This window comes from Odocoileus virginianus, chromosome 3, assembly GCF_023699985.2.
Source record: "Odocoileus virginianus isolate 20LAN1187 ecotype Illinois chromosome 3, Ovbor_1.2, whole genome shotgun sequence".
NCBI classification, from domain to species: domain Eukaryota; kingdom Metazoa; phylum Chordata; class Mammalia; order Artiodactyla; family Cervidae; genus Odocoileus; species Odocoileus virginianus.
This window is the reverse complement of record NC_069676.1, coordinates 58,106,362-58,124,933: the sequence shown is the minus strand read 5'-3', so window position 1 is coordinate 58,124,933 and position 18,572 is coordinate 58,106,362. Positions and strand designations below refer to the sequence as shown.

At 48.8% G+C, this 18,572-nt stretch overlaps 1 protein-coding gene across 2 annotated transcripts in view; it reads right to left on the bottom strand.

Annotated features, from left to right (window-relative positions):
- NDST1 (N-deacetylase and N-sulfotransferase 1) overlaps positions 1-18,572 on the bottom strand; it is a 95,116-nt gene that overhangs the window by 41,947 nt on the left and 34,597 nt on the right. For both annotated transcript variants that reach the window (XM_020885135.2, XM_070465645.1), the window contains 3 exons: positions 16,005-16,901; positions 7,146-7,640; positions 4,207-4,294 (listed from right to left, as the gene is read on the bottom strand). In XM_020885135.2, coding sequence (XP_020740794.2) covers positions 4,207-4,294; positions 7,146-7,640; positions 16,005-16,517 — 1,096 coding nt within the window. In that variant the 5' untranslated portion in view covers positions 16,518-16,901. The remainder of the gene's footprint in view (positions 1-4,206; positions 4,295-7,145; positions 7,641-16,004; positions 16,902-18,572) is intronic.

The window sequence follows — 18,572 nt, the reverse complement described above, 5'->3', positions numbered from 1 at the left end:
GAAAATTGAAATCACATCAAGCATCTTTTCTGACCACAAAACTATGACATTAGAAATCAATTACTGGGGAAAAAATGTAAAACACATAAATATGTGAAGACTATACATTACTAAACAACCAATAGATCAATGAAAGAATCAAAGAGGTAATCAAAGAATAACTAGAGACAAGTGACAAATAAAAAAACAGCAAACCTATGGGACTCAGCAAATACAATCTCACCTCATAAAACAATAAAAATCTCAAACAATCTAACTTTACATGTAAAGCAACTAGTGAAAGAAGAACTAACAAAACCCAAAGTTAGTAGAAGAAAAGAAATCATAAAGATAACGGCAGAAATCAGTGAAATAGACAAAGAAAACAATAGAAAAGATCAATGAACCGAAAACCTAGATCTTTGAAAAGATAAACAAAATCGATAAACCTCTAGCCAAACTTATCAGGAAAAAGTGGCAAAGGGTGCAAATCAATAAAATTAGAGATGAAGAAGTTACAATGAACATCAGAGAAATGCAAAGGATCATAAGATGACCACACACACATACACACAAAAACTGTATGCCAAAAAAACGGACAACCTAGAAGAAATGGACAAATTCTTAGAAAGACACAACCTTCCAAGACTGAACCAGGAAGAAACAGAAAATATGAACAGACCAATCACAAGTGCTGAAACTGAAACAGTGATTTTAAACTCCCAAAAACAAAAGTCCATGACCAGGGGGCTACACAGGCAAATTCTATCAAACATTTAGAGAAGAGTTAATGCCTATCCTTCTGAAACTCTTCCCAAAAATTGCAGAGGAAGAAATACTCCCAAGCTCATTCTATGAGGCCATCATCACCCTGAAACAAAAAGCAAAGATACCACACACACACACAAAAAAAATTACATGCTAATATCACTGATGAACACAGACACAAAACACTCAACAAAATACCAGCAAACTGAATCCAACAAAACATTAAAAGGACCACACACCATGATCAAGTGGGATTTATCTCAAGGATGCAAGGATTCTTCAGTATCCAAAAATCAATGTGACACACCACATTAACAAACTGAAGAACAAAAACCATATGATCATCTCAGTAGATGCAGAAAAAGCTTCTGACAAAATGCAACACCCATTTATGATTAAAAAAAAACACTCCAGGAAGTGGGCATAAAGGGAACTTACCTCAATGTAATAAAGGCTATATATGACAAACTCACAGCTAACATCATTCTCAATCATGAGAAGCTGAAACCATTCCCTACAAATCAGCAACAAGGCAAGGTTGTTCTCTGCCACCAGTTTTATTCAACATAGTTTTGGAAGTCCTAGCCACGGCAATCAGAGAAGAAAAAGAAATGAAAGGAATCTAAATTGGAAAAGAAGAAGTAAAACTGCCACTGTCTGCAGATGACATGATACTATACACAGAAAATCCTAAAGATGGAACTAGTAAACTACTAGAGCTCATCGATGAATTTGGTAAAGTTGCAGGGTACAAAGTTAATATAAAGAAATCACTTGCTTTCCTACACATGAACAATAAAGGTCAGAAAGAGAAATTAAGAAGATAATCCTATTTATCATCACATCAAAAAGAATAAAATACCTAGGAATAAACCTACATAAGGAGACAAAAGATCTGTACTATGAAAACTATAAGATGATGATGAAAAGAAATAGAAGATGACACAAATAGAGGGATACACCATGTTTTCAGATTTGAAGAATCAATACTGTCAAAATAACTATACTACCCAAGACAATCTACAGATTCAATGCAATCCCTATCAAATTACCAATAGCATTTCTCATGGAATTAGAACCAAAATTTTAAATTTGTACGGAGTCACAAAAGACTGAATAGCCAAAGCAATCCTAAGAAAGGAAAATGCAGGTGGAGGGATACGGCTCCCTGACTTCAGACTATACTACAAAGCCACAGTCATCAAGACAGTATGCTACTGGTGCAAAGACATACATATAGATCAATAGAACAGGACAGAAAGCCCAGAAATAGAGCCATGTACCTAAGCTCAATTAACTTATGACAAAGGAGGCAAGACTACACATTGGAGAAAAGACAGTCTCTTCAATAAATGTTGCTGGGAAAACTGGACAGCCACATGCAAAAGAATGAAATTATTCTCTAACACCAGACACAAAAATAAACTAAAAATGGATCAAAAACTAAATATAAGGCCGGACATTATAAAACTCTTGGAGGAAAACATAGGCAGAATACTCTGACATAAATCACAGCAAGATCTTTTTGAATTAACCTCCCAGACTAATGAAAATAAAAACAAACAAATGGGACTCAAACTCCAAAGTTTCTGCACAGCAAAGGAAACCATAAACAAAGACAATCCACAGAATGGGAGAAAATATTTGCAAACAAAGTGACTGACAAGGGATTAACCTCCAAAATATACAACAAAACTGTTCATGAAGCTCTAGATTGAAAAAAACAAAAAACCCAATCAAAAAACAGGCAGAAGATCAGACATTTCTGCAAAGGAAAGACATACAAGATGGCCAAAAAGCACATGAAAAGATACTCAACATCACTAAATATCAGAGAAATGCAAAGCAAAATACAGTGACGTATCACTTCACACCAGTCAGAACGGCCATCATCAGAAAACATGCAAAGAATACACAGGGAGCTCTGCACGGTGCTCTGTGATGATTTAGAGGAGTAGAACAGGTCAGGGGGTGGGGGAGGCTTAAGAGGGAGGGGATATATATATGTATATAATTATGACTGATTTGTGTTGATGTAAGGCAGAGATCCCCACAACACTGTAAAGCAATTATCCTCCAATTTAAAAAATTTTTAAAAATGCAAACAATAAATGCCGAAGAGGGTGTGGAGAAAAGGGAATCCTCCTACACTGTTGGTAGGAATGTAAACTGGTATAGCCACTATGGAGAATGTTATGGAGGTTTCCTAAAAAACTAAAATAGAGCTACCATATGATCCAGCAATCCCAGTTCTGGGCATATATTCAGAGAAAACCATAATTTGAAAAGATATGTGCACCATAATGTTCACTGCAGCATTATTTACAACAGCCAAGACAAGGGAACCACTTAAATGTCCATCAACAGAGGCATGGATAAAGAAGAGGCACATATAGTAGCTCAAATGGTAAAGAATCTGCCTGCAATGCAGGAAATCCAAGTTCAATTCCTGGGTCAGGAAGATCCTCTGGAGAAGGGAATGGCAATCCATTCCAGTATTCTTACCTGTAGAATCCCATGGACAGAGGAGTCTGGCGGGCACAGTCCATGGGATTGCAAAGAGTTGGATACGACTGAGCAACTGACAGTACCTACTACTCACCCATTAAAAAGAACGAAATGATGCCATTTGCGGCCACATGGATACTACAGATTATCATACTGAATAAGCCAAAGTAAATACCATATCACTCATAAGTGGAATCTGATTTCTAAAAGATGATACAAGTGAACTTAGTCACAAAACAGAAACAGAGTTACAGATATGGAAAGTAAACTTATGGTTACCAAAGGGGAAACATGGAAGGGGAGGGATAATCAGCAGGAGGGGTTAACATATACACATGACCATAAATAAGATAGATAACCAACAAGGACCTGCTGCATAGCACAGGGAACTCTACTCGATATTCTGGGATAACCTATATGAGGAAAGAACCTAAAAAAGAATGAATACGTGTATACGTATAACTGAATCACCTGAAACTAACACAACATTGTAAATCAACTATACACCAATAAAATCTTAAAAAGAAAGAAAAAAAATAAACTCATCACAGTGCTCATCTATAGTGCCTTTTCATTTTCTCTGCTATATATTTCTGTAATGTTCTTAAAATTCAACCAGTTCCCTTGTAAGGCAGAAGTAGTAAAAGAATATTAAAGGTGGGGTGAGACAGACAAGAGGGAGAAGATGCCCACCCCCAGGACAGCAGAGCCGGAGGGCCGGGGACGAACCGGGGGATATTGTCGCGTCACTGCTACCCCCAAATGCCCTCTATCTGGGGCTGTGACTTCCCTGTGGGCTGTCTGGTTCAGGGAGAGGCCACAGGAGTCAGGTCAAATGTGACCCTAAGTGGGCCCATCCACCCTCCTGCTGTCCCCATGGCATTGCACTCCGAGGGTCTGGATGCTGAGGCCTTGGAAGTTGTGAATAGGGGCAGAGCCAGGCCCACTTACCTGTGTGGAAGAATTTCCCTGAGTAGCCCAGGTTGAAAGTGAAGTTTGGGATGTGTGTCCGTAGTTCGTTCTGTGTATCAAACAGGGCCTAGGATAGGCAGAGTGGGGACAGTGGGGTGAGAGGAAGCCAGGAGCTCCCTGCTTCCCCCATGAGGGCCCACAACAAGGGTCCAGCTCCTACAGGACATGCTACAAAGGCTGCAGGGCCCAGGGAAAAATAAGAATAGGGATGCTTGCACAAAAATTGTTAAAAAACGCCAGGAAGGCAACATCAGAGGACCACCTTGTGCGGGCGTCTTTGAAGCATGGGGCCCTGTGTGACTGTGCAGGCCCCATACCCGTGAAGCCAGCCTGGGCCGCCACCTCCACCAGGCCTCCAGCAAGACAAGGCCTAGGCCCTAGTACTACTGTGTCCTTGAGAAAGTTCAGCAGCTTCTCCAGGCCTGTTTCCCTAGGTGTGAAATGGGGATAATAACAGCTCTCTCATGGGACTCTAAATGAGATACTACATGTAAAACAGCCTGGCATTTTGGTAAATGATGAAAAATGGTGACATTGTCATGTCTGCAGACACTGCCACTGTGAGCCTCATGTCTTCATCTGTCAAATGAGGGGGATTTCACTTCACTGGTGACTACAAGGCTGATATCAAAGGACCACAACTTTTCCAAAGTTGTACTGTGTGTCCAGCAATGCTGTGTTTCCATGCACAGCACACCCAGTGCTTTGCATGTCAGTGAAAGGATGCTGACCCTTGTGAAACAAACATACAGTTGTCCTCCAGAGTGGAGACTCAAAAAATCCCTACCAGGCATGATGTGAAAGGCTGCTAGGAAACCTGCAAGAAGAGCCTGCTATCAGAACACTTTGCAAACAGAAAGTCCTGGCTCTCCTAGGGCCATGCACCACCTCATGGACATCCATGCCCTAGCTGTGTTGCCTTGGGCCACTCATTTCACCTCTCTGAATGTTAGTGTCTGCCTCTGTAAAATGGGATTTAAAACAATACCCATCTCACAAAGCTGCAGTGAGGATCAGTGAGGCCACACACAGAAAGGGTTGAGCACAGAGCCTGGTGCTTGCCAAGCCTTGAATAAAAGCTGCTGTTGGTATTACTTAAGTTGCACTGGACAGCCCGTACTGTACAAGTTAATAAGCCAACATTCATGTTTCTGAAAGAAAAGCTCAGTTGTCACCAGTGCTTGGGACTGAAGAAAAAATTTTTTAAAAACTCTGTCCATTCTGACTCAAAACAGGATGCTTAAGGCAAACAGGACCCGGCTGCTGGAGGGCTCGGCAGTCTGCGCTGAGCTGCATGCATGGGAAGAGGGCATCTCTGCTGGTATTCTTCTACAGAAACACCTTCAAGCTGCTAGCATTTCTCTCACTCTAAAAATGGGGAAAATAAGAACCAAGAGGCCAAGTCCGGGGTTCATGGGAGACACAGTGAGCCTGGCAGCTTGATTGCCTCCTGGGGCCAACCCTGAACCTCTGAACCTCTCAAGGACTCATCCTGGACAGGCAGCAAAGACCTAAGTTACAGAGGAGAGAGCAAGGCTGGGCCGCCAGAAGAAAGACCTAGGTAGAAAACAGAGTTATCTACTTTGCTGGAGGTGGGTCGTGGCATCACATGAAGCCTCAGCTGGAAGGCTCAAGAGGAGTTGTCGCAAAACTTTTTTCCAACAGAGGAGCCCTTGAGGAGGTGAAACCTAGGAAGCAAACAGGTAAAAAAGCAACACTGTCCTGTCCTAAAAGTGGGGCAGAGGGCTCAGAGCCTGGCATCTGCACACGCCCCCCACCCCCGCTCCAGCCTCCCAGGCCCCTCCCACCCACCCCATCTTGTCATTGCACTGCTGAGGCTCAGACAAGGGAAGGGGTATGCTCAGGTCACCCACTTAGGGGTAGATTGGGACTTGAACCCAGGTCTTGACTCCCCAGACACTGCCTGCTCCCCAACAGCCTCTGCTCTGCTCTTCTCCTCTGGAGGTGTGAGGAGGAGCAGAGAGCTCACTCTGGACCAAGGAAAGGTCAACACGTCTCCCTGCCCCTCACCCAGGGGGCCCCACCCTCTATGGCCCTTTCAGGAGCTACAGCCAATCCCAACACAGCACCCATGGGAGGAAAGCACTCCTGCAAAGTCTCTTTCACTCCTCCTCCTAACATAAAAAAAAAAGTCTTGGTTTGGTGCTAATACATTTCTAACTCTCACTAATCTCACATAAGAGACGACAGGCGGTCAGTAGGCAGCAGTACTTTGCTAGAATTTAATCCCCTGTTTTGTTTTCACTGGATCTATTGTTATGGTTGCCCTCTATTTATGGCATGTGATGCTGATTCCCCATTTACACAAGTGATGTTCCCTTTGCATATAACCCTGAGTAAAATAGTGAGTAGATGGAAGCTGTCTTTTAGAGAATGCTTAATACTCTCAATTTGTAGGTATCTCTTTAACAGTGAAACGTGTAAAATTTCATGGCTTGCAAAATGCTTTTACATATAGTTAGTTAAGTCAGGTAAACATTTTTTGAATTAAACACACACCTTCCGCCATCTATACAGAACTCAGTTCAAGTATGCCTTGTCTATGATTTAAGCTCTAATTCTTGTTTTATGAGTTTTGGAGGAGCTTTGATACCGACATACATGTTTTTTGAGAGTTAAAAATCATGTCTGGATTAAGAGGTAGGTAAACAACTCTGCACAGCTCCCACCTCTCAGTAGTTATGTTCCTGAGCCCCACATATTCCAATGTAAAATTCCTCTATATTCAATACTTCAAATAATTTTAAATGGCAACCTGCTGCGAAGAAAATAGAACCAAGTGGCCAAGGGAGGGGCACGGACAGCATGAGGGAGGCAGAGAGAGCAGAGTCACAGCGGGGACAGCAGAGTTTGACGGTGGTGAGGCCTCCCCTGCCCCCCGGCCCCCCCAGCCATACCTTCACATCCTCCACCTTCATGCGTGTGCCCTCCTTGCCCACGAAGATATCGTCAATGTCCACCAGGATGTAGCGGTCCAGAGGCAATGAGAGGCGCTTGCCCGTGAGGAAGGCCACGGCATCAACGAACACGAGTTTGTGCAGCCAGAAGTTGAGGTTGTTGCCAAAGAGGACACGCTGGATGCCGTCGTGGAGGCCCAGGTCCTGGACCACCGTGGCGTGCAGCGCGGCGTGCAGCCCGGCATCCGCGCCCAGGTGCGGGATGGACTCAGACGAGCGCGTCTTGGCCAGCAGCACTGGCTCGTAAGTGGAGTGGTTTGACTGGAACACGGTCCAGTCCTCGCCAGGCAGCACGCCCTTCTCCACCTCACTGGGCCGGGTCACGTAGAGCAGCGGGGACTTGGGGTTGATGCTGCAGTCCTTCAGGCCCAGGTTCGAGTGCAGGAACAGGGGGAAACCTTTGAGCTGCGCGCTCAGCAGGCTGTTCTCATTGGCCTGCAGCAGAGAGGGGAGGGGGAAGGCAGCCATCAGATCCAGAGCCCCCCGGGGCCATGGACTCTCAGGTGTAATACTGAGATGACAGCAGTGCCCACTCTCATTCCTGGAGGCCTCATCACACTCCTGAGCCTGTGTGAACGTAGCACGCCCCACTCTGCCCATCTTGGTACTACACCAGCTAACACACAGGACGGCTTCCCAGAGCCAGAAACCGGGCTCGTGTACTTCAGTGTGAAGGGGCCCCGTAATCCTCCCAGCAGCCCCACGATGGAGGCATCTCCGTTATACAGACAAGGAGACCAGGCCCGGAAAGGCTAGGTAACCTGTCCAAAATCACACATGGTAAAGCTAGCAGTGGAGCGCATGGATTCTGCCACCAGTCTGCCTGACCTTGAGCAAGTTATGTAACCTCCCCACGACTCAGTTTCCTCTGCTATAAAACATGGCCAAGAATGGCAGCAAGTCCCTCACGGCTGGTGGTGGAAGGTGAGCACTAAGCCTGGCAAAGTGATCAGAACAGGGCCGGCGGCATCACCATTGCTCCTTCAGTCCTCACATCAGCCTCTGTTGCCCCATTTCACAGGCAAGGACACCGAGGCTCTGAGCGCGGGCATCGCCATCACTCCTTCAGTCCTCATATCAGCCTCTGTCACCCCACTTCACAGGCAAGGACACCGAGGCTCTGAGCGCGGGCATCACTATCACTCCTTCAGTCCTCATATCAGCCTCTGTCACCCCACTTCACAGGCAAGGACACCGAGGCTCTGAGTGCGGGCATCGCCATCACTCCTTCAGTCCTGACATCAGCCTCTGTCGCCCCACTTCACAGGCAAGGACACCGAGGCTCTGAGCGCGGTGCCATCCTGGGTCACACAGTGGCCAGAACGAGCCACACCGCACAGCCAGATGGCTGACCCCAGAGTCCACCTGCCTGACCACCAGACTCCCTGCCTGAGCTTTCCAAGCTGGCTTTTGCCACACCATCTTTTCTTCAGGAGAAAGCCTGGGCAAATGCCCATGGAGAAGAGATCAGAGAGCAGGAGACTGCTGGAGGTGCGGGAGCAGACACTCCGCCCCAGAATGCTCCCAAGCCCTAGACACCCCCAGCGCTCCCAAGGCCACGCTCCACAGGAGTCCAGCTCCCTGTGCCTCTCTCTGCTCCCAGGGTCTGCCACTGCCAGCTCCCTGGGACCTTCAGACAGTACCCACAGCACCCCTCTTCCTCTTCCCTAGACTCACAGCCCCTGACCCTTGTCCTTCACCCTCCCAGTCACCTTCCTCTGGTTGTAGTACAATCTTTCTTTGTCCCTGTGCCAGCTCCTTGAGTCTTCTTGGCCTGACAATCTCCTGCTCATCCTTCAAAACCCAATGCATCTGCCCTCTTCTGCCCCTGGAACCACATTATAGCCTCAGCGGCAGCACTTCTCACCTCAGCTGCGGCACTATCTGTTCAGAGTCTCCCTGCTAGTCCGTGACCTCTCAAGGGCAGGGACGATGTCATTTCCACCTTGGATCCCTGGTGCCAGCACAGGCTTGACACCCAGTGTCAAGAAAAGGCATACTTGATGAGTAAGTGAATTTTTTAAAAGAAGGAACAGACAGATCCCAAATACCTGGCACATGGCAGCTGTTTATTACATGTCTCATTTGTTTATCCCACTATTATTCACTATTCCAGGCACTGTGTTAAGTAACAGGCATGTGGTGAGAAAAACAGACACTGCTCCTGCCCTTATGAACTATAAAGGCAAGCAGAGAAGAGAGAAATCAAAATAGCAGAAATGTACATAAAACTTCAATGTGGCACAACTACACAGAAGAGGTTCAGAGCTCTGGAAGAGTAGGTAACTGAGCATAGTCAGCTAGCTCGAGAGAGGCTTCTCTAGGAAACGGACTTCTGAACTAAGATTTAAAGAGTGAGTAAGTGTCAACTAGGGCAGAGGTGGGAGCCAAGTTCAAAGAACAGCAGGTGCAAAGGTCCTGAGATTGGAGAGAGTACGGCACAGTCAAGGAACATGGAAAGGCCAGCAGAGTGATCAAGAGGGAGAAGAGGCAGAAAGGTCGGCTGGGGCCAGACCTGCAGGACCCTGGAGGCTGGAAGTGGCACTGGGAAGCCAACAGAGACTCCATCAAAGGGATCTGAACAGAGGGATGACAGGTTCCAATTTGCATTTTAAAAAGGTCCATCTGGCCACTGTGTGAAGAATGACTGGGGTGGGACAAAGCAAGAGTGGACAAAGGGCGCCAAATGAGGCTGGAGAGGGAGGCAGGGCGGCGCACTGGGCCGCCCTGGAGAGCTGGCCATGTGAGCGCTGTGCAAGGACACTTGCTGAGGGCTGAGCCTTGTGCCCAGGGCACCTTTTAGTAATAACCTCCACGCAAAGTGCTTTTCTGTAATTCCCGTGAAGGCTCTGGAGGGCCCTGGCCTCACGAACTGAGGTAAGGGGCCTGTGTTCCACTCTCCACACACCAGGAATACCTACCAACTCCCCACCCTTGTGTTGAGAGTCCCAAATTGAGAGGCCCCTCCTCCAGCCCCAGGGTCCCCAGGACTATTAAGCCAGCACCGGGGACAAAGGCAGGGGGTGCCAGCGACATCTCAGGCTGTCCATCACCGGCTGTGGCTGGGGAGGCCACAGTGGACCATAGGCACTGGGGGATCCCATTTCAAAGCCCCGATCCTGAACTGCCTGCCAGGCGCTGGCAGCTCAGGCAGCTGGCCAGCTGGGACACGGCGAGGAAGGGAGAAAGCCAAGTCACTGACTGTCCACCCCAGCCCGCAGTGAAAGCAACCGTCTGGGAAGGGAATGGAAAGTCAGCATAAGCATGGCAGAGACTGACCCCTCACTGTGGGCCTCTCCCCAAGGGAGGGGAATCCCTCCTGTTCTTCAGCACTCGGGACCCACACAGGAGACACCACATCTTCCAGTGGGGTCATCAGGCAGAGGAAGGAACAGCCCTGACCCGGGAGTGGGGAGGCCTAGTACAGACTGAGAGTAACTGGCTGCATGACCTTGGGGACCTCAGGGTGCTACTTCCCAAGGCGCTACTTCCCAGGGCCTCAGGTCTTACAGCCATTGGTTAGTTTACGCCTACAAGTGGGTTAGAAGAGCTGAGCAGGGTGGCTGAATCTTGGCTCAGACTTACAAGCTGTGTCAGTCTAGACAGCCATGTTACTTTCGGAGCCTCAATTCCTCACCTGAAAACAAAGTACTCACTTCGCAGGACCTGTGAGAATTATATATGATAAGGCACTAGAGCATTCAGGTATGACCTAAATCAAAGCCCTTCGGATTATTCGGTAGAGCTGATGAATAGATCCAAGGGATTAGATCTGGTAGACAGAATGCCTGAAGAACTATGGACGGAGGTCTGCAACGTTGTACAGGAGGTTGTGACCAAAACCATTCCTAAGAAAAAGAAATGCAAGAAGGCAAGGTGGTTGTCTGAGGAGGCCTTGCAAACAGCTGAGAAAAGAAGAGAAGAGAAAGGCAAAGGAGAAAGGGAAAGATATACTCAACTGCATGCAAAGTTACAGACAATAGCAAAGAGAGACAAGAAAGCCTTCATAAGTGAACAATGCAAAGAAATAGAGGAAAACAACAAAAAGACTAGAAAGCTCAAGAAAATTGGAGATACCAAGGGAACATTTCATGCAAAGATGGGCACAATAAATGACAAAAACTGCAAGGACCTAACAGAAGCAGAAGAGATTAAAAAGAGGTGGCAAGAATACACAAAGGAACTGTACAAAAAAGGTCTTAATGATCCAAATAACCACGATAGTATGATCACTTACCTAGAGCCAGATATCCTGGACTGTGAAGTCAGGTGGGTCTTAGGAAATCTCACTATGAACAAAGCTAGTGGAGGTGACGGAATTCCAGCTGAGCTATTTCAAATCCTAAAAGATGATACTGTTAAAGTGCTGCACTCAATATGCCAGCAAATTTGGAAAACTCAACAGTGGCCACAGGACTGGAAAAGGTCAGTTTTCATTCCAATCCCAAAGAAGGGCAATGCCAAAGAATGTTCAAATTACCACACAACTGCACATTTCACATGCTAGCAAGATTATGCTCAAAATTCTTCAAGCTAGACATCAGCAGTATGTGAACCAATAATTTTCAGGTGTTCAAGCTGGATCCAAAAAAGAGGAACCAGAGATCAAATTGCCAACATCCGCTGGATCTTAGAAAAAGCAAGGGAATTAAAAAAAAAAAATCTACTTCTGCTTTCTTGACTATGCTAAAGCCTTTGACTGTGTGGATCACAACAAACTGTGGAAAATTCTTAAAAAGCTGGGAATACCACATCACCTTTCCTGCCACCTGAGAAACCTGTAGGCAAGACAAGAATCAACAGAACCAAACATGGAACAATGGACTGGCTCAAAACTGGGAAAGGAGTATGCCAAGGTTGTATTCTGTCACCCTGCTTATTTCACTTGTATGCAGAGTACATCCTGTGAAAAGCCGGCCTAGATGACTCAAAAGCTGGAATCAAGATTGCCAGGAGAAATATCAACAACCTCAGATATGCAGATGATACCAGTTTAACGGCAAAAAGCGAAGAGGAAATAAGGAGCCTCTTGATGAAGGTGAACGAGGAAAGTTAAACAGCTGGCTGAAAAACCAACGTTCAAAAAATGAAGATCACGGCATCCATCCCATCACTTCATGGTAAATAGATAGGGAAAAAGTGGAAACAGTGACAGACTTTATTTTCTTGGGCTCCAAAATCACTGGGGATGGGGACAGCAGCCACAAAATTAAAAGACGCTTGCTCCTTGGAAATAAGGCTGTGATAAACCTAGACATGGTATTCAAACGCACAGACATTACTCTACCAACAAAGGTCCGTCTAGTCAAAGCTATGGTTTTTCCAGTAGTCATGTATGGATGTGAGTGTTGGATCATAAAGAAAGCTGAGCACCGAAGAATTCATGCTTTTAAACTGTGGTGCTGGAGAAGACTCTTGAGATTCCCTTGGATAGCAAGAAAATCAAACCAGTCAATGTTAAAGGTAATCAACCCTGAATATTCACTAGAAGGACTGACACTTAGGTTGAAGCTCCAACACTTTGGCCACCTGATGGGAAGAGCTGACTCTTTGGAAAAGACCCCAATGCTGGCAAAGATTGAGGGCAGGAGGAGAAGGGGGTGACAGAGGATATGATGATTGAATGGCGTCACCAATTCAATGGACAGGAGTTTGAGCAATCTCTGGGAGATGGTGAATGACAGGGGAGCCTGGTATGCTGCATGCTACAGTCCATAGGGTCACAAAGAGTTGAACATGACTGAGCAATGGAACAACAAGGCCTGCAAGGCAATGAGCTGAGAGTGTGGCACAGAGTAAGTGTGCAAACAGGGCTTCCCAGGTGACACTAGTGGTAAAGACTCCAGTTGCCAATACAGGAGACAAAAGAGACGGGGGTTTGATCCCTGGGTCTGGAAGGTCCCCTGGAGGAGCACGTGGCAACCCACTCCAGTGTTCTTACCTGGAGAATCCCCATGGACAGAGGAGCCTGGCAGGCTACAGTCCACGGGGTCGCAAAGAGTCAGACACAATTGAGGTAACTTAACACACACACACAAGTGTGCACAGGCCCTTGTCAGGCCTCTGCAGGATGTGCTCAACCCGGGGGAACCTGGAGCTGCCAGGCTGAGCCAAGAAACAGGGCTACTGACGAAGACTGACTCTGCCCTAAGGGACCTCAGGGGCACATGTTGGCTGAGCCACAAGGCAGAGAGCCACCCCCAGTTGTGTGTGCTGAGATAAGATAACAAGGCAAGCCAGCTGCCATTTCCTGGGTGGCACTGGATACCAAGCACTGTGCTAGCGCTTCCTGTCCACTGTCCTGTCTTCAATGTGGCACAACAAGGCGGGTGCTGTGAGTGGCCCCATTTCATAGACTGGCTGAATATCCTGCCCAAGGTCACTCCGTCTATAAGTAACAGGAAGAGCTGACCCACAGTCTGGACCCTCCAGCCCCTGCTCTCCCACTGACCAGGAAGTCCAGTGCTGTGGGCAATGGAAAGTGAGCGCTTCCAGACCCCTGGAGTCCCAACCCCCGACCTGCAGCACATGTTTCTTGCAGAAGAGCAGAAACATGCAGCCTGACCACCAGATGGCTCCCGTTAGAATGGAAAGTCACCGCCCCTGATGAAAACCAAGGAGGGGTCTTGTCTTACACAGTAGGGTAGAAAGAGCATGGAGACCTGGAATGACCACCAAGGAGGACCCACAGGAGACGCAGCACACCCATGCCCCTCCCTGGGCTAGTGTTCACCTTCTGTATAGCAAGGATCCAGGGCCTGAGAGCATCTGTTGTACCCACTGCACCCAATGACCAGAGTCCACTGACTGGTTCCCAGAAACCAGGGGAACTCTGTGTACTGGGCGTGGCCTCTGGTGCAAATCCTACTAAATACGTGGTTTTCAATGCTCCTGGACTCATCCCAGTGTTGGGAATAAAAGTCTCTGGAACCAGACCACCTAGGTTCAAATCCTACACCTATGCTCATTAGAGGTGTGAGTGTGGGTGGGCACATTGCTTTGCCCCTCCTTGCCTCAGTTTCCTTCTCTCTCAAATCAAGAGGACCTCCACCTGGTTTGGAGGATGGTTTATGAGTGTCAACTGTGTTAGTTCACATAAAGCGCATAGGATGTGTGTGGCTGTGCATGAGCGCTCAGTAACTGTCAGCCACTGCGGCATTTCTCAGGCCTGCGGCTCTGAATCAAGCATAATGAAGTCCATGGCAGGAAAGGGAACAGAGTCCAGGAGCAAAGGGAAAGCAGAAAATGAAGCTGTCTGACGTGACGCCATTGCCCAGCCACAAACCAGGCCAGCATTTCCCAGATGCTGAGATGTGAAATAAAGGGTTTTGTCATCAAGCCAGCTGGGGAACAAAGATCACCAGGTTGCTCCACTGCAGGACTTCTAAGGGCCTTCAATTTCTTGGCCCATAAAACCTTTTCTAGTGGCAGAGCATCCTGCTCCATCAGTGCATGAAAGAACACGCTGTGAGACACCCTCATCTAGACCACAGTCCCCCCAGTACGGAGCACAGGGCCAGGGCGCAGCTGAGCCACCAACGCCTGGGGACGAACAAGTAGCCGTCGGTGCCCACGGGCTACTTCTGACCCATCTCCTGCTCCTCTCTCCACTCACGCCACACAAGGGCTGACCTTGGGACCTGTGTGCTTACTGTCTCCTCTGCCTGGAAGGCCCTTTGCACAGAGCCATGGGCTCCTCTCATGCCCTTCCAGTCAGTTAATCAAAGACAATGTCTCTGGCCATTCTATCAAAACCAGCACCACTGCCCATACCCATCATCCACATGCCCTTTCCTGCTTCTTTTTTTTGTACTTATCACCACCTGCCACATGGTATGTTTATTTGCTCACTGTCTAGTCACCCACCCCACCCACTGCCCGGAAATGTCAGCAGCACAACCGCAGGGACTTTGCACACTTCGTCACCACTGTGTCCCCAGTGCCCACCAAGGGACATAAACATGGCAGGCACTCCGTAAATATTTGAATGCAGGAACAAACACCCCTGAGTACCCAGCTACAGTTCCAGTCACCCACCGTGCAGGTCGGAGCTCTCCGGCCAGAGCCTCTGGGTCCCCTATCCAGCTGTCCCCAACCTCCTCCCCAAGGACAGCTTCTCCATTACAATTTCAGCAAGGACCGCAGTCCCAGTGGTCGCTCTGGGTGCCCCACCAAGCCCAGGGCAGCTCACCTGTCCTCCGGGATTTCTTTCCCCTCCTTCTTCCAGTGCTAAGTGGCTCTGGTTCAGGGGTGCATGAACTTCATCTACCCCTCCACAGCCAAGAGGAAAGGGTGCAGGACTCAAAGCCCCAGCCATCTAAGTCTGGGCTCAGGCTCTCCCACTTACAGGCCGCACAGCCTCCTGTAACCTAACAACCCTCTTGAGCCTTGGTTTGCCCATCTACAAAATAGGGTCATACCCCCACCCTTGGGAGAACTGCCGTGACAGGTTCTGAATGACCCGGCAGAACACATGCTCTCCTCCCTTGCACTCATCCCTAGGGCTGCCCTTGAGAACGGGCCTGCAGTGTGCAAGGCCTGTACACAGCAGGCAATGCCCCTGTTGTGTGCTTCTAATAAAGTTAATACTTAAAAGGCACCTACCAGGCATGAAGCACCATGTGCCCCAAGCGCATTACCCACATTCACCCGCTCACCCTTCACGACCAACAAGCTGGGAGGAGGTGCTGTCATTACACCCATTGTACAGGTGGGAAAGTCAGGAGCTCAATCACACGTGTGGGATGAGAATCGGGCTTGGCTGGAGATCCTCACTGCTCAGACCTGCTCCCCGCATACCTTAAAGAAGCCGATGATGCCCACGCCGTAGGCCACGCAGTACTTGTCCAGCAGCTCCCGGTTCCAGGCATCCAGGTTGACGTACTTGAGGATGTTCTCATAGATGATGAGGGCGAAGCGGCCACGGCCCTTGTCAGTGAGCGTCGGCATGTCGCCCTTGCCCGGTGCAATCTCCGTGCGGTACTTGAAGCGGCTGGACTCCAGGATGGCCACCACCTCCTGGCCCAGCTGCGAGTAGAGGCTCTCCACGAACACCAGGACCAGCGGGTCCGTGCGGGAAGGGGTGGCTGCCTGGATGGGCTTGAGCGGCAGCAGGCGGCTGGGGGCCACTGGAGGAGGGTCCCCACAGTCAGGCTCGGGGGCGTCCGCCGAGGGCTCCAGGCCCCGCTTCCAGCCATAAAGGTAGTAGGCCGAGACAAAAACGCTGAACAGGCAGAAGGCGAACAGCAGGAAAAGGACGACCTGCGGGGACACGTGCCGACACAACCTACGGAGGCGCGCCAGGGCAGGCATCCTGGCCCCCGAGACCTTGGCCAGCAGGGCCCTGGCCTGCCCGGGCCACCCCAAGGCCCCACGCAGGAGGAGATACCCGAGGTGTCCACTGGCCGAGAGAGTCACAGAGACTCAGCAAGTGTGGCCCGCAGCGGGCAGGGGAGAGGAGGATCCGAGCCCTGGCCCTTCCTCCCAGCCAGGGGCGCAGTCCACGGCTGGTTGCGCTCCTTCCTTCCTCCGCACCCCGTTATGTCACCATGGCAAACCCCCACGTGGTCCTGTGCACAGCAGAAGTGCCCCAGGGCGTCAGGGCCTCCTGGGGGGGCTGGGCAGCAGGCAGAAGGATGCTGGGCAGGCCTGGGGGGGCCGCATGCCGCTCGCTCAGTGGGGCCCCCGGGGCCAAGGCTGTGGAGAGAGAAGGAGAGTCAGAAGGTGGAAAGCCAGAGTGTGGGCTCTGAGGCTCCACCGACTGTGGACCCACAGGACCTGATCTAGGCCGGCCCGAGTTCAACTACTGCCACTTGTCCTGGGTGCATGCTTCTTCATCTCTCTGAGCCTCACTCTGTCCATGTGTTAACAACAGTACCTGCCTCACTGGAGGCTGGGAGGTTTCATCCCATAATGTATACATCATGCTGAGCAGTTATCTGCATATGGTGTCTACAGTGATAGATACTGTTTATCATGATTACCAGAGTCCAAGACTGCTCTGGTAAGACCAAGAAGACTCCAGAAGCAAAGTGAGACAATAAACATTTGCAAGGCCTGGCAGCTAGAGGTGGAATTCTAAATCACGACCCAACACCACGTTCCCCCACTCCCTTACCCGCGTGCTTCCCACCCATTTCTCTCTCGGAATGTGCCCAGCAGCACCATCTGACAGATTAAAGACTAAGGCTCAGACTAGGATTCAGACCTAGGTTGTGAGGCATCAGTGGCTTGGCTGTGCTAGAAGGCCCTCTCAAGCATCAGCGATCTCGCGTGTGAAATCACCAAGCCTACTGCATTGGGTTGGGGCCGAGGGATAACTTATGAAACCTATTGGAGGAGCATGGCGAAAGCCACACGCAAGAAATGGCACCTGTCGCTATCTGCCCCAAACACAACAGCCATCTCTCATCCTCAGGGCAGAAGCCCACAGCGGCACAAACCAGCCCAGCACAGCAGGCAACCAAACCCCCCTGCCTTGAGGATCCCAGGCTCGCCCAACATCCTCACCCAAACAGCACCCTGACCCCCGGCCCTCTACGTGGTTTCCCTTAAACATGAGCGGAGGCAGCTGCTGAAAGCTGGCAGGAGAGCCCCTGGCAGGACGGGAAACGGGGACAAGGACAGGAGGTGTGAGGGACTGGGCTGGAGCACCAGGAGGGGAATGTGTGTTTCAGACCCAGAGGCGGGGATGAAGACCCTCAAAGACGCTCCCAGCCCCCAGACTGTATGGTCTGCTCAGCGTGGGTACACTCTACCAGAGACCCTACAGCTGTATTTCTAGGAACTCATCCTAGAGGTAGTAATTGCAGAAGTGTGCAAAGATTTCCCACAAGAAAACGAATCCCCGTGCTGTATAATAGCATGGAGTGTTGTTTATAATAGCAAATGCCCAACAATAGGGAACTGTCTTTAGCAATTATAATGCAAGCATGTGATGGAATCCCAGGCAGCCATTTACAATATGTTGAAGGAGGTCATTTACTGACACAAAAATATAATTACCATATATATTATTAAAGTGGAAAACATTTTTATAAGACCATACGGTCTTATTTTTGTGAAAAATGTTATGCATAAACCAGAAACTGGTACTAAATCTAAAAATCAAAACAAAAAACAGTAACAATTATCTCTGACTTTTCTTTTCCTTTGTTTCCTAGATTTCCTATAATAATCATTTGTTACTTTGTGAATATATGAAAGCAAATATTTTTAAAGGATATGCTCAGAAGCAAAGAGGCACGGGTATGAAATGAGAGCATGTCTTGGACATTGGGTCCGCTCTCAGTCCTGCCTTAATGTGCTGCGTGGCCTCAGGCATGCTCTGCCCCGTTCTGAGCTTCTTGTCGGTCAGCAAGGGGCCTG